The 17255-nt window shown below is 42.3% G+C and overlaps 1 protein-coding gene across 5 annotated transcripts in view; it reads right to left on the bottom strand.

The window, feature by feature from the left end:
• P4HA2 (prolyl 4-hydroxylase subunit alpha 2) overlaps positions 1 to 17255 on the bottom strand; it is a 172053-nt gene that overhangs the window by 53526 nt on the left and 101272 nt on the right. For 3 of the 5 annotated variants that reach the window (XM_044280783.1, XM_044280784.1, XM_044280786.1), the window contains 2 exons: positions 6769 to 6828; positions 6635 to 6700 (listed from right to left, as the gene is read on the bottom strand). In XM_044280783.1, coding sequence (XP_044136718.1) covers positions 6635 to 6700; positions 6769 to 6828 — 126 coding nt within the window. The remainder of the gene's footprint in view (positions 1 to 6634; positions 6701 to 6768; positions 6829 to 17255) is intronic. The other 2 variants (XM_044280788.1, XM_044280787.1) reach the window with 2 other exon arrangements.

Here is a 17255-nt window from a genome sequence, read left to right as displayed (position 1 = left end):
CACGAACGTATTTTCTTTCCGCTTCCGTTCCGTTATTTTTTGCGGACATTATGCAAAACCATTCACTTCAATGGGGCTGTAGAAAATACAGAAATTACTCTGTGTGCATTCCGTTTCAGTTTGTCCGCATGGCCGTTCTGCAAAAAAGTAGTGCATGTCCCATTATTGTCCGCAAATCACGGTACGAGGCCCCATTCAAATCAAAGGGTTCGCAAAAAATACGGTAAGAAAAAAACGCACATGGAACACATCCGTATGTCACCCGTATTTTGCAGATCCATATTGTAGAAATGCTATGCCCAGCCCATATTACTCATGTGTTTGGTGATTAATAAGTTACCGTTTCTGTATACGATCCGCAAAAAATGGATCAAATATGGAAACCATGTGTTTTTTGCAATAACGGAACTGTAGAGGACTTAAATCAGAGAAAAAAAAAAAACCTCAGATACAGAACGGATCAGTGAAAAACGGACCGCAAAACAACAACGGTCATGTGCATGAGCCCTAAGAAAGAGAGAACCATCCGCAGATAGCAGTTTCAGAATTTTTGCTAAAACCCTAATCTGTTTGCAGGTGGATCTTGTTTCCTTACAGAGAAGATTCTGGGTTGGCAATTCGAAAATTTTCTCTCTACCTGGTGAAAAGCGACTTTTCATATTTTTGCCTTGCCAATCCAGACACTTTTTTCCTAAACCGTCAAACAAAGTGAAAAACTTAGCAACAGAGGGTGAGTGGTTTGAGTCACCCAAATTGCGCCAATATTCAGGCCACAATTCTGGTACAAAAGGAAGTCACCTAATATAATAAAAACTTAGGGGGGGGGGGATGATTTATCAAACTAGCGTAAAGTAGAACTGGCCTAGTTGCCCATAGCAACCAATCAGATTCCACCTTTTATTTTTTACAGCTCCTTTGGAAAATGAGAGGTGGAATCTTATTAGTTGCTATGGGCAACTAGGCCAGTTCTACTTTACATCAGTTTAATAAATCTCCCCCTTTGACGAAGCAGTCTAAATGTGTGCCACTTTATCCTCCATCCAGAGCCAAAACGATGGGTAGGCAAGTGTACGTGCCCGCCTAGGGCTCCACTTCAATACTTCTAGGAGGGGGCGCTATCCTGACACCATCGAGGTGCCTAGGGCTGCACCAATCAGAGAGCTGGATGCATGCTGAAGAAAACATTGCACCACTGAGGAAGGAGAAAACCTGCTGCCACTCATTGCCCTCCCCCACCCTCCACATTGACAGTCTTGGGATTCAGACAGTTACAGCTTGGGATTCAGACAGTTACAGCTTGGGATTCAGACAGTTAACACCGTTACTGCTTCTGTGGTTACTGTTGTTGACTCAACATCGGACCCAAGATTGGGGGAGGGGCTCCAGCAGCAGCACTCCTCTGGCCAGCAGATCAAAGACTTAGTTACTGTCAGCAATTCTTGAATTACTACTCCCAGAGTCCCGGCTAGTGAGCCAAATGTCAGTGTAGTGTAGGATTATAACTCCCAGTATCTGCCTGTGTTGCCTGCTTCCACCCACCACATGTGGTCTGGGTAAAGAGGTATAGGTGGCACAGAGACCAAACTGGGAGTTATAATCCTACTTAGGCTGCACAGGTAGAGCGACCATACTGGGAGTTGTAGTCTTACATTGGCGACTTACAGTCTGAATTACATCAAACAGCTTATCTGCAGCCTTGAAGGACTAAAAGACTCAGCTTTCCCTTCCTGTTATACAGTCACAGTATGGCAGTGTCATCCAGGCATTCTATGGAGGTGTTATCAAGTCGCTGTATAGAAATATCATCCAGTGTGGCGGTATTACTTAACTTCTGTATGTTCGCAATATGTAGACACTAAGGGGCACAATCATTAAGACTGGCGTCTAAAATAAATATAGCCCCATACCTGCCGGAGCATCCACTGCAGTTACGTAGAGGTGCCGGTTTCTCCGTAACGTCGGCGCATCAAGCACCAGTTCTAAATGTAAGACCGCTTCCTTGCGGTCTTATATTTAGACTATTTTCTACACCTAAACCAGGAGTAGAAAACGGTTAATGAGCCAACAATTTCCCGACAACAATTTTAGACCTAGCGTGAATGGGGAAAGTCGCAGGTACCGGCGCTTGAAATATGCCTAAGGCTAGTTTCACACTAGCGTTCGGCTGTTCGCTCGTGAGCTCCGTTTGAAGGGGCTCACGAGCGGACCCGAACGCTTCCATCCAGCCCTGATGCAGTCTGAATGGATGCGGATCCGCTCAGACTGCATCAGTCTGGCGGCGTTCAGCCTCCGCTCCGCTCAGTAGGTGGACACCTGAACGCTGCTTGCAGCGTTCGGGTGTCCGCCTGGCCGTGCGGATCCGTCCAGACTTACAATGTAAGTCAATGGGGACGGATACGTTTGAAGATGCCACAGTATGGCTCAATCTTCAAACGGATCCGTCCCCCATTGACTTTCAATGTAAAAGTCTGGACGGATCCGCTCAGGCTAATTTCACACTTAGCCATCTTTTGCCAATAGAATTCAGACGGATCCGTTCTGAACGGAGCCACCGTCTGCATTAATATGAGCGGATCCGTTCAGAACGGATCCGATCGAACGCTAGTGTGAAAGTAGCTTAATATAGGCGCATTTCATGTTAATAGATGACCCCCTAAATGTATTTTTTTTTTTTTGAGGGTAGGGCTAAGCTACATACAGTATATAGATTATACTGTGGTGTGCCCTGTATTTCCCAGTAGAGCAAATGAGCCTTGGAGAACCAAACCACTGATCACCAGAACCTGGTTATGCACTAGGTAGCGGTGGTTACATGGAATAATTGTGCCAGCAATAGGTATTTTTACTGCATCATCACTGACATTCAGTGATAGTTTTATCATCGATCTTCTGCTTTGTTAACACTGACCACTTTATTAGGACACTTGTGAAGAAGGCAGCAAATCATGGCAGTAATTGCCAAGTGTAAATGTGCCTTTAATGGGGGTGTATTCAACCAGAGTGCCTTGGGCAGCATAAACTCTAAATATGGCTGTGCGTTATATACTGGCACCGGGGAGAGCATTACATAGTGGCAAAGGGAGGAGCATTATATAGTGGCACTGGGAGAAAGATTATATATACTATATACTGGCTCTGTAGGAGGAGCATTACATATATACTGGCACTATTGGGGACAGAGGAGCATTATATACTGGTACTAACTACGGGGGGGGGGGGGGGCGGGGGGGGGGAGCATTATATGCTGAAACTATCGGGGGAATATATGTACTACTTGGGGCATTATAATACAGGGGAGTTATAACTGCAAGGGGACATTAGAGCTACAGCTGGCATTGCAGAAGGGGCATTATAAATATTGTCACACCCCTGGCCAAAGTCGTCTGTCTGTGATGGTCTAGACCAAATAAAGAAGAAAAGGAACGTGAAGAACTGAAATCCGTGTAGATGTCACCTGTAAGTCACTGGATCTGCCCTTCACTGCTTCTTTGAAATGTGTTTTAATATCTTTATTAGAAAGTAATGTTACTTTTAATTGATTGAGGGGAGGGGGGGATAAGTTGCCTGCTCCATCTAGGGTGCCAAATACCCTGTCCCGCCTTGCCTCCAGCATCAGCAGAGATGACAATTGTTGTATATTTCCAGACAGTCTTGCCTATGTTTGCACAGTATTAGGCCTAAAGCACACAACCATATTTTGAACTGCAAACCATGGATCCACAAAATATAGATATCTTTCCTGTGCACATCGCATTTCTCTCACTCTAATCAACAGAAACGATTATTCTCATCCGTTCCAGAAGTGTTCAGAGATGAGCAAACAGAGTCTAAAGATTCAACTGCCGATTAAGGTCGAATTGGACCAGAATTGAATTTTAAGAAATTCATTCATCCAAAATCCTAGGTTTCATTGGGAAACTTTAATCCTGCCGTGCTGTTCTTCCTGGTTTGCTCCTGGCACACCTCCCTGTAAATCTTACTTCTCTGTGCAACTTTCTTCTAACAGTGACGCTACCCATTTTAACAGTAAGCCATGAGAGGTTTTAACCTATGCAGGACCACCACCACCATACATGCATAGCAAAGGCCCAGGGGTACAAAATGGTGCCCACTCTCAAACATGCACCATAACTGCCATGTGTCTGCCGTTTTAAACAGCAAATACCTGGAGCTAATGTCTCTGATTGCAGTCATTTAACCCATTAGATGCTGCGGTCCATTGTACCCACAGTATCCGAGTTGGCTTTCCCCAGGAGTGCTGTGCTCCTGTGGCTCAGACAGCTCCCAATTTCTGAGACTGGTGAAGACGTTGATTGGTGATGGCAGGCTGGAGCCTGCTCTAGGTTACAATGCCTACTACAAGTATATTACTATGGAGTCCTGCAGGTGGCAGTGCTCCATAGAAATGTATTGAATCTCCCAAAGGCTGCATTCTTAAATAATTGCAGTCTATAGGAGAGTCCCTAGGGGGACTGTTAAAAACTGTAAAAAAAAAAAAAAAAAACTGTGGCAGAATGAAAAATAAAAAAAATTCTCAATTCCACCACGTTTTGATTTTTCCCCCCCATGTTCCCATTACATCGTATGAAATATTAAAGAGGATCTTTCACTTTGAAAAACATTGTGAACTAAGTATCCTGACCTATACAGTGGCGCCCAGGGATCTCACTGCACTTGCTATTATCCCTGGGCGCCGCTCCGTTCAGTAAGTTATAGTAGGCGGAGACTGCCCTTGTTCTGCTGGGCATCTCCTCCTCCTAGACTGTAGCGCTGGCCAATCGCAGCACAAAGCTCACAACCTGGGAGTTTTTTTTCTCCCAGGCTGTGAGCTGTCTGCTGCGATTGGCCAGCGCTACAGCCTAGGAGGAGGAGACGCTCAGCAGAACAAGTGCAGTCCCCCACTACTATAACCAAGAGTCCTAAGTCTCCGCCTACTTTAACTTACTGAGCAAAGATACCGGAGGACATAACTGGAGAACGGAGTGGCGCCTAGGGATAATAGTAAGTGCAGTGAGATCCCTGGGCGCCGCTGTATATGTCAGGATACTTAGTTTACAATGTTTTTCAAGGTGAAAGGTCCTCTTTAAATTGTCCCAGCAAATGCATGCCCTAATACGGCTATATGAAAAAAAAATTATATATATATATATATATATATATATATATATATATATATATATATATATAAAAATAAAGGTTATGACTTCGGAAAGGCTGGGAATAAAAAAACGGAAACTCAAAGATAGAAAATTGCCATGTCCTGAAAGGGTTAAAAGGGAATAGGTCATAATTCTGGACTACCATCTGCAATGACACATAAGTAGTACTGCATATGAGGAGTCCAGATCACTTTTTTTTCCACTGCTAGTACTCAAAGCTGCAATGAAATACACAGACTGGATTACTAATATAATAGAGAGGACTGCTGTGAGCATGTACAGCTGTCCCAACAATGTATTTCAGTGCAGCTTTAAATTCTGACAGCAAGGGAAAATAAAAAACACCATACAGCAAGTCAGTGGTTGTGCCGATAGAAATGAATATGAACGGCTTATATAGTAGGTGAATTACCAACACACTGAACTGTGTAGTTGAACCCATGGCACAATGTTTTGGACATGTATCATTCGTCTTTTTCAACTATTGGTATGCATTTTAAGCAATGCATTTTTGATGTACTTTTATTCATTTAAGACTTCAGTTATGAAAAAATAAATGTTGCCTAGGAAAGAAAACAAGGTTAAATCTGTTATTGTAGTTCAGAGCCAATGCTGAACTCCGTCCTCCTTCAAAAGCACCTATGTGCATGCGAGCTTCAGAAGAATGTGGCCTGGTGAGGTGAATAATGTTTTCATTTTTTACATCATGTGGATGGCCAGGTGCGTAGCTTACCTGGGGAAGAGATGGCATAAGGCAAATGTGTTGTTCTGGGTAACCTTGGGTCCTGGCAAGCCAGTGGATGTTACTCTGACACATACCTAAACATTGCTTCAGGCCAAGTACATATCTTCAAGGCAAGGGTTTTCCCCCAAAAATAGCCTCTTTCGGCAGGCTAATGCTCTGCCACAGTGCAACAAATAGTTCAGTAATGGTCTAAGGAACAAGACAAACTGTTCCAAGTAGATCGCAGTCCGATCAAGCATCTGTGGGATGTGCTGAAAAAAAAAAAAGCTTCAAAAAGATCCATCGAGGGCCCCATGTCACTACTTACAGGGCTTATCGCACTTTTGCAAAATTGAATTTATAATGTAGACAAAGTTACTACAAGGCACTTACCAATGTACTGTCATATTACCTCTTTTGCTGGCTTCATTCATTTTCATTCTACACTGCTAGTTTCCAGGGGTTACACACAATAGGAAAGTGTGAGAGACTGGGACCATTGGAGTGCGCATAGGCACGCACCTGCAGCAGCTCATGCTCCGGTCACTTTGTATCTGCACTGCAGTGGTGACCATAACCCCTGAAAACAAATAGTATAATGCTATGGAAAAAATTAATCAAGCCAGCAAAGCAGGTAATATGAAAAAAAAAAAAAAGGCCAAATGAAAAACTGTGGAAGCCATCCTACTAAACTCTGCTTCACTCCAGCTAGCGTACAATGTTCAGTTGTTATGTAAACTACCATACTTACGTAGTTCAAAAAGGTAGCCACACGATTGCCAGTGCCTAAACGCTTGAATACATCAGGTTCCTCTTTCTATAAAATTAAACATGAGAATAAACTGCAGACCTGAAGGGTCACAGAACATGTAACAAGGTACTTACATAGTTAAGATATGTTGCAAGCCTATTTCCATCCGTTTTGAGATTGGAGTCAAAGGGACGCTGCAACAGATAATAACTTTAACCCAGATTCACAATTAAAAATAATCATAACCATTTAGTTTTGATTCCTGAACACAAAATACAATTGTACTTTGTGTAAAAGTCCAGCCAATAAAGAGAGATTATTATTATTAAGTAGGGGCACTTCATACCAAATTTGTGAGATTACACATCTTAAATATAGGCAAATATGCACAGCAGAAATATGCAGGCCATGATTATATATAGCTATAAAACTTCCAAAACAAAACCAGTTAAAGGGAGTTTGATGGCATATCCTTAGGTCGAATTAGCGCCACATAGGAGTCTTTATTGTATACACAGGCAAAGGTGCTAGTGTAGCTGGTGCTCCATCTCAGTCTGAATTTAATGAATAAGACCAGCACAGGCACCAGCACCACCTGTATGTATGTTTTGGTTCCTCAACAATAAAAGGGGATGTAGTGGTCAATGAGATGTGTGGCGAAACCAACCTCGCCACGGTGTTTTGGAGGGGGCCGTTTCCCAGCCTCCTGCCCTGGGATTATGGTCCCTTAAGTTATTGGGTCTTAAGGCACTTGGGACGGAGCCCTCTGTCCCTGGATTGCATCCTCTGCCTTACTTGCTTGGATGAAGCACATGGTGAGAACAATAGATAGCGGCCATTTTAGCTCACAGACACTGTTCTGACTTTTCAACACGGTGCTATCTTGCCTGTATTTGGTGAACAGAGACATCATTCAGTAGTTTGAAACTACCAAACAGGGGACACATTTATTAGTGACTATTTTCGGTATAACTTGTATATTTTCAGTGTAACTGTATCTTCCAAACTACTGAACGGATGTGGGTGAATTTTGGACATGTGGTTCACCCAGATCCCCCGGTTCCGAGGATATATTGGTTATGGGGTTATTGCATGTTTTGGGGTTCCTGTGAGATGTTTTATAAAACTGTATTTCTCTGCCTTTGATAATTATATTCGCCCTTGTGTTCAAATAATCATCATCGGCAGAGGGGAGGATTTTGTGTGGGTGTGTTTCTATTGTCCCATTGTGTGTTTAAAGGGAACCTGTCACCGGGATTTTGTGTAAAGAGCTGAGGACATGGGTTGCTAGATGGCCGCTAGCACATCCGCAATACCCAGACCCCACAGCTCTGTGTGCTTTTATTGTGTAAAAAAAACGATTTGATACATATGCAAATTAACCAGAGATGAGTCCTGTATGTGAGATGAGTCAGGGACAGGACTCATCTCGGGTTAATTTGCATATGTATCAAATCTGTTTTTTTACACAATGAAAGCACACAGAGCTATGGGGACTGGATATTGCAGATGTGCTAGTGGCCATCTAGCAGCCCATGTCCTCAGCTCTATACACAAAATCCCGGTGACAGGTTCCCTTTAAATGGTGATGTCTGTCCTGTTGTCTCCACGTGTGTATTGGCGATCTCCCCTTTGTCCTAAGAGATAATTGGATTGCCCTCTGTGGTCTCCCAGGCAGAGAGGAGGAAACCATGATGCATTGTGGGGATGTTTTGTATCTGTTCTGTATTTGCAAAACTGTAATAAAAACCAGGCTGGGTGTGCCAGCACATCAGACCACTGCTAGACCCTCAAGACGGAGCCTTGTCTCGTTATTGGGGGGGGATTCCCTGTATGCTGTTGGAGACTGATTGCCAGGAGTGTAAGCTGATTGGATGCTTTTCCTGTTTGTCTGACTGACAGCTATTCGCGAGGTTCCAGTTTGGAGTGCTATTTTGTATCCAGTTCGGGAGGTTGGTGTTCTGCAGTAGCTGTGCCTGTCTCCCGGAAAGGGGCATATCGCCTAAACGGATCTTAACCCCTTGTCTGCTGAAACGGTCCATTACAAGATGCAACCCCTTTATTCTGCTGATCTGTAGGAATGGCCCTGGAGTCTGGAGTCCCTTTAAACACTAAGAATAGGCCATCAATATCTAAGCTCTTTTTCAAGTATGCAACCATTTGTAAGGCCTTTTAGCACAATGACTGGGCTGACTAGTATGTCTAAGGTGCAGCTACAACACCCATGAATGAGGAATCCCTGACAAATAGCTGTAATAGAAATGGCTTACATGTCACGCACTGCCACTTCCCCTTAGATGCAGAATCATTTAGACTTCCTCCACCCAATGTTATCCTTTCACACTGTATGTGATGTATACTGTATGTCTATATACAGTATATTAGAGAACATTTGAGATGGATTAAACCTAAAAACTGTTGATAAAAGGTTCTCTCCTTTATTATCTACATTACTGTTCTAATCTTTTAAACAACTTTAATTTTACTTGTTTTGTATCCTCCAAGAGTTGCCTCCATGAAGAAGGCTTAGGGCTGTGCCTCTGCTTGAACCTACTTCTGCAGAATCATAGTGACAAAGCTGTCAGTATGATTCTGTAACACATAGCATTATACATCATGATAATGCCGTGCGCTCCTGCAAATCCAGAACGGAGGATCACACTCACACACGGAGCGCTATTACCGCAATGGACTCGCTCATGGGAAACAGCCCTTACCTAAATATACAACTAAACTGCCTTTTACAACTTTATGTTTGGAGATCTTATCATTGATAAGCTTATGTCTATTAAGATTCATTAAAGTGAGGAATAACCAATCTGGCAGAGACCATTTTCTTTTTAAAGGGAACCTGTCACGTGGATATTTAATTATAATCTTACCAATTATATATCATCATTAACTACTAAAAAGTGCCTTAGATATATTCATTTACTGGTGTGACAGATGGTTACCTCATAATATACACACAAAGATGCCACATGCAGCATGCTAATGAGCTGATGTGAGTCCAGCGTGATGTCATTGAGTCCAGCGTATATTTAAATAATAGCTATAGCCACTCCCCTGCCCACCTGCTGCTGATTCATATGGAAAATAACTGTCATTCAGCAGCAGGTAGGCGGGGAGAGTCAGGAGCTCATGAATATTCATGACTCATCATTATCAGCTGGAGCTTTTCAATACAAGATGTTGGCAGATTGACTGGGTCAATTAAAGAAAGCGACCCAGCATTTTGCTAAGAGAATTAGTCACTTATTTGTGTTGCCCTTAGTTAGGACACCATAAAACTGGTGACAGGTTCCCTTTAAAGTAGAGTGGGGTGGGCTCCCTAAATGTCATTTAGAGAGATTTTCCATGATCAATTTCTCTAGTAAATGAGGCAAAACATAACATGGAATCATTAAAGGGACACTTCATCACAAAAGGGGTATTTTTGTAAGCTCAATATTCATAGCCGCAATTTTTTTTTATTTTTTTATTTTGGCTGTACTATTCAGTTCAAAATTAAATTCAAAATATTGTTCTTCTGTAGAAGTCAGCACAGAGAGCTAAAAATCCTATATACATAGGTAATCCTTTGTTTAATTAAATGTTATCTGTTAGCATAATAGAAGATTGTAGAATTAGGATAACAGTATGACAGCTGTAATGTTTTCTTGACAGGCCTAAATAAAGATGCCCACAGAAGAGAACTGCATTCATCAGTGTGATGTGCTAATTGAGTCACTAACATCCTTCCCCTCTGGTCCAAGTGATAGTCTGGTGCTAACAGTACAAACAAAGGAGGAAGGTAAAGAGCCAAGAGAGGAAGTAGCAAACGTGGAGTGACTTCAGAAAATTACTTCAGAAAACCATTAACTTGTTTAGTTAAAAAACTAAAAATAAGTCACTAATAGGTTAATATGTGATACAAATAATGGAAGTGTCCCTTTAATGGGGTTATCGCAAGAAAATAATAGGTAATAAATGTTGGTTCGCTACAGGTCTGGCCGTGGGAACCTTCTCTGAATAAGTGGTTGAGTGGTAGCACTCATGTCCACTGACTTTTGGAGACCGTGGGATGCTCAGTTAGCCCCATAAAAGTGAATGAAGCAGTGAACCAATGTGTACTACAGCTCCATTCAGGGTGGGGACTTGTGGATCCTCCATTCCTGTGGATAGATGATAAATATTTTTGTGGGATAAACCTTTAAACATGCTTCTGTGCCTAGACATTGCTGTAATTCATTATGAAGTCCATTGGCGTTCTTTCAATTCAAACTCAGAGAATCCACCCAATATGTCCTGTGGCGGTGGTGGCACGTTGCTCGGTAGTTCAGTCCTACCGCCCAAATCTTCAAGTGATTCCTGCTATTGTGCAGACCAGCCATTAAAAATCAGCTCACTAGACGTGGCTTCTTATCACCAGCAATGAACACATTAGGTGGATGTCCTGAAAAGGAATTTAAAAAAAACTAACCCAAGCATGAAACAATTTCTGGACAGGCCAGGCTTCAGTGCAAACACAGCAACTACCTTTCAATAAGACATGCTAGAAAGCTGCATGTATACATTTCTTAACTAATATAAAATAGCAGCTCAGCAAGCTAGCGGAAATTATATTTCAAGCTCTATTCTACCCATCATACAATTTGTCCCTCTGTGCAAATTTCACTTTTAATGAATTTGGAGCATGTTCAATAAAAAATTAAAGATCAGCTCAATAATAAAGATTTCATAGCCAGACAAGCCACAAAGCAAAATTGCACCTTGCGTCACCCACCACCAAAAATAAGCAAAGTATTGACAAGGACTAAAAAGCAGCACAAGAAGAGTAATCTCAGGAATGATAATGGGTGGTCCTGATACAGAGTCCCTTTGATTTTAGATTGTTTTTTGGCTATAGAAAACTGTTGCTTTACACAGCTTGCAATATATTTTAAATTTTAGCACACAAACATTTAAGACACATAAACTTTACCATCATGAACACCAGATACAAATCTGCTTGGAAGATCACAATATTTTTCCATCGCTAGATGAACACACACGGATTAACAATTTAAATCTTGCAAACTAAATGGTAGCTAAAATCACTGACAGACGTTACATGCTCAAAACTAAAATAGAAGTACATTTGTGTATTAATATATAGGACTATGTTCACATGGCATCATTTGGCAGCTGATTTTCCACTGTACTCCTTTTTTCAGCATTAACAGTGTACAGGCCTGCAAAATGTATTTTGGGAATATCAGCTACTAAAATGCATCAAAGTAGTGACATGCTACCTCTTGAAGCATATTTGATGTATAAATAGGGAACAATGTAAACCACAGTGCACATTTTCCACTAAAAAGCATGGGGACCTTTTGGGAAGAGAAATATGGTGCATAAAAGAGGCGTTCTATGAACCAAAATACGTTGTGAATTTTGCTGTGCGCACATGACCTTAACTGCTTCCCGACCGCCTAACGCAGGGATGCGTCCTAGCGGCGGTCGATTCATTCCTCCTGGACGCATCGGCGCGGTAAGCGAGTGGATCTACAGCCTGCCAGCGGTGATCATTCGCTGGCAGGCGGTAGATGCGATTTCTTTAACCCCTAGCGGAAAGGGAGACTTTGTGAGAGAAAAAAATATATATATATATCAATTTCCGCTAACTTGTGCCCCAAATTTATTTTTTCTATGAACTCGCCATGCCCCTCATTGAATACCTTGGGATGTCTTCTTTCCAAAATGGGGTCACATGTGGGGTATTTATACTGCCCTGGCATTTTAGGGGCCCTAAAGCGTGAGAAGAAGTCTGGGATCCAAATGTCTAAAAATGCCCTCTTAAAAGGAATTTGGGCCCCTTTGCGCATCTAGGCTGCAAAAAAGTGTCACACATGTGGTATCGCCGTACTCAGGAGAAGTTGGGAAATGTGTTTTGGGGTGACATTTTACATATATCCATGCTGGGTGGGATAAATATCTTGGTCAAATGCCAACTTTGTATAAAAAAAATGGGAAAAGTTGTCTTTTGCCGAGATATTTCTCTCACCCAGCATGGGTATATGTAAAAAGACACCCCAAAACACATTGCCCTACTTTTTCTGAGTACGGCGATACCAGATGTGTGACACTTTTTTGCAGCCTAGGTGGGCAAATGGGCCCACCTTCCAAAGAGCACCTTTTGGATTTCACAGGGCATTTTTTACAGATTTTGATTTCAAACTACTTCTCACGCATTAGGGCCCCTCAAATGCCAGGGCAGTATAACTACCCCACAAGTGACCCCATTTTGCAAAGAAGACACCCCAAGGTATACCGTGAGGGGCATGGAGAGTTCCTAGAATTTTTTATTTTTTGTCACGTTAGCGGAAAATGATTGTAAGAAAAAAAATATATCAAAGTCTCATATTCCACTAACTTGTGACAAAAAATAAAAACTTCCATGAACTCACTATGCCCATCACGAAATACTTTGGGGTGTCTTCTTTCCAAAATGGGGTCACTTGTGGGGTAGTTCTACTGCCCTGGCATTTTAGGGGCCCTAATGCGTGAGAAGTAGATTGAAATCAAAATCTGTAAAAAATGGACTGTGAAATCCGAAAGGTGCTCTTTGGAATGTGGGCCCCTTTGCCCCCCCTACGCTGCAAAAAAATTTCACACATGTGGTATCGCCGTACTCAGGAGAAGTTGGGGAATGTGTTTTGGGGTGTCATTTTACATATACCCATGCTGGGTGAGATAAATATCTCGGCAAAAGACAACTTTTCCCATTTTTTTTATACAAAGTTGTCCTTAAAATGACTAGGGGCACTAAAGGAGAGCAGCAGCAGTTCAAATTCCCAGCATAGAAATTACCTGTGTACTCCATTCACTGCAATAAGCAGTGTTTGTACTCTGCTAGTGGTGCAGGGGGGGGGGGAGGGTTATTAGCCATGCGAATTTGAATTCCCAAACCCCTCTAAAAGTGCATTCACATGTGCTGCTGTTGTCGTCATGATTTTTGCCTCAATTTTCAGGAAACTTTGACAAAGTTGTATAATTATGGCAATAAAGAACTACAACAAAGTAAGCACACACGAATCCACCACATGCAATTTGAGTTCCTTATGTGTACTTCTTTATGCTCATAATAAACAGTGTTTAACTGCAAAACTTAATAGCATATACATTAAATAAATCATGTAATATTACACATTATTCAACATCATAGGGTTATTAAGAGGCAGCAGTTTATAGGCTTCGTAACCTTTGTTAGAGACTGCTCCCTAGTGGTGGAGATTTAGAATGCATCAAGCTATGCTAGAAACGACTCATTTTAAAACAATCTAATTTAGAATGGAGGTATACAAATACTTTAGAGAGGTTCTCAGAAATGTAAATACTGGTGACCTATGCCTTCTCGCAGCTTATCATATACCAAGGGACGACACGTTCATGTGTTATGTGGCCTAGGTGCCCCGTAAAAGTGAATGGGGCTGAGTGTGACACCAAACACAGCCGCTATATAATGTATGGTGCTGTGCTTGGTGAGCACGGAGAAAGCCGCGGCGCTCACAGGAGCACTGGTGCCTTCTCAAACAGCTGATCTGCAGGGGTTCCACATGTCGGACCCCCCCACCGATCAGATACTGATGACCTAGCCTAAGGGTAGGTCATCAGTATAAATCTCAAACATTTTAAAAAGCCAGGTCACACAGGCTTAAAAAAATAAAATCAGCGCAGAATACATGCGTATTTTTTCAGTTAAAACAAGGTGTTCACTTCAATGCAAAGTTGAATTATCAGCCCCTCTGTTAGCACTGATTAAAACTGTAAAGAAAGGTGGGAGATATTACACTTACTAATATATCTTCTTGAGCAGATCTGCCTGGTTTTCCTGCTATTGGCAGCCCCGTCCTGTCTCCTCCATCCCTGCAGGTGCCATGGAGGAGCTACCTCGTCCATGCCTGAAGGAGTGTGCTGCTGTCTGGGTCCTAAAGCACCCTGCTTGTATCACAGGTGGCTTCTGGCACTCATGGCTGTGCAGGGCTGGCAGGGGCTTAGCAGGGACACTTGTTAAAAGCTGAAATAAAGAAACTTTTGCAGGAGGAAGGGAGACTGTGAGGAGAAGCTGTGATGGCTGATCTGACTGCAGGCTCTGGCCCCTCTGTCTCTCCTGTAGCGAGAGGATCCTGCCAACATGTGAGGATGTAGTAGAGCCAGGAAGGTTCTGAGGACCACAAACTGTGAGGAATCCAAGTGTCTGTCCTGTTTATGGCCCCTCTGCTCTGTGTTCTTCTCACAGACATGATATTACAGCCAGACCAACAGTTCAGGGGCTTTAACCCCTTGTGACCTGTCAGTATGGCTGAGGTCAGTGATATCAGCAGCAGTCACTGGTCTCATCTGTATAAATCTGTGCTCTCTCCTTCCTGCACTCTGTATATACTGATGTGTGACACCGCCCCATACAGTAATATATGACCCCCACTACTGTATATAGAGAGGTGTGCTCCCTGTATAAAGTAACAGAAAGATGTAGACTCCAGCACTCACTTTTGTTGAAGTGTCTTTTTCTCCATCTTTATTTGGCAAGTATTCACAGACCTATAGGACACAATTTCTCTCTGGTGTATTGGCTGTTGACGCGTTTCGAAAACTTCTTATTCGTAACAGTGGTGTGCGTCTGGTGTTCAGGTATAAGTAGCAATATGGGCGTGTGTAATTAGCTGTTGGTTCACTCCCACTCCGAACAGCATGGAAGGGAGGGGAGGGAGATGGGCTATAGTTAGCCACTTTCCAAAGCACTAGTCCCTAATAATCATCACCTGGAACGCCAGACTCATTCCAGCTCAATATCTGACATACAAAAGTTTACATTAAAAACATTCATTCAAATGGGGTTGCAGTGGAATAAATCATTCGTCGCATGCCCATTATCTCTTGTAACCTAATAAAAGCATGTAACATGCAGATAAAAAAAAAAGGAAAAAAGAAAGAAAAAAACTCTGCTAATATGCCTCCTGCAATTTATAGGTACCTGTTCACATTGGAGTTACGTTCCATCCTATTTTTATTTACTTTTTGGTTTCAGGAAAAAACAGATTACCCGTCTCATGGATGCAGTATCGGATATCCAAAACATACTATATTCCTGTGCATGTGGATATGAATGTGGGATGGGAAAAAGAGAGCCCCTCCAGAGCTCCTTTAGTAAAAATGCATAATTCCCCTTCTCATATTCATTCCCTTTGGGTACCTGGTTTCTAATTTAAATATCCAAAATGCCTCTCTGAGGTTTACTAGATGTCTGATATCCCCTACTCTGGTAGGGGTTTTTACGTGTTCTATGGCATATGTTTTAAAATGCTTTGCACTGCGATTATGTTTGTCTATAAAATGTTTTGCGGCATTTGCTATATTGGTGTATGAGGGGTTGTCTATGTAATTGAGGTGCTCTAAAATTATTTTTTTGAATTTTCTTATAGTACACCCTACAAACATCTTGTCGCATTGTTCACAGAAAATCACATAAACTACTGCTTTTGTATTACAGTTGATACAGGACTTGATGTTATGTATCTGTGTGTGGTCTGTATTGGCAAACGTTTTTGTGTTTTGCACATAATTACAGGTGCGGCACCGCTGACTGCCGCAACGTGTGAACCCCTTATATGTTAGCCATGTGTCTGTTTGTGGATGTATTTCACGTACAAACATTGACGGAGACAAGGAGTTCCCTATTGTAGGGGGTCTTTTTGATACTATTCTACAGCCCTGTTTGAGTACAGTATCCAGTATGTTGTCTTCATACAATACCAGGTACTTTCTTAATATATTCTGGATTGTATTGTATTGTCGGCTATATGTTAATACCAGGGTAGGTTGTTTAATTTTATTATCATCTTGGTTTGTCTCTCCATTTATACACCCATCTTTATTTTTATATATTGGATATTTTTTGGGGGTTATTCTTATTATTGTTATTAAACAGTAAATGTTCCCTGGTTTTATTTTTAGCTATATGGAGGCCCCTTCATATCATCCAATCTGGATATTTTCTTTCTGATAATCGCGTCCATATCACATAACATTCTTTTCTAAATGCTTCAATTGTGTAAAACACGTAAAAACCCCTACCAGAGGAGGGGATATCAGACATCTAGTAAACCTCAGAGAGGCATTTTGGATATTTAAGGCTACTTTCACACTTGCGCTTGATCGGATCCGTTCTGAACGGATCCGATCATATTAATGCAGACGGAGGCTCCGTTCAGTACGGATCCGTCTGCATTAATAACTTTAAAAAATTTCGCAAGTGCGCAAGTAGCCTGCGCGGATCCGTTCAGACTTTCAATGTAAAGTCAATGGGGGACGGATCCGCTTGAAGATTGAGCCATATGGTGACATCTTCAAGCGGATCCGTTCCCATTGACTTACATTGTAAGTCTGGACGGATCCGCACGGCCAGGCGGACAGCTGAATGCTGCAAGCAGCGTTCAGCTGTCCGCCTGGCCGTGCGGAGGCGAGCGGAGCGGAGGCTGAACGCCGCCAGACTGATGCAGTCTGAGCGGATCTGCTCCATTCAGACTGCATCAGGGCTGGACGGAGGCGTTCGGGTCCGCTCGTGAGCTCCTTCAAACGGAGCTCACGAGCGGACCGACGA

Source organism: Bufo gargarizans, chromosome 2, assembly GCF_014858855.1.
Source record: "Bufo gargarizans isolate SCDJY-AF-19 chromosome 2, ASM1485885v1, whole genome shotgun sequence".
In the NCBI taxonomy this organism is placed as follows: domain Eukaryota; kingdom Metazoa; phylum Chordata; class Amphibia; order Anura; family Bufonidae; genus Bufo; species Bufo gargarizans.
This window is presented reverse-complemented; position numbering and strand designations above follow the sequence as displayed.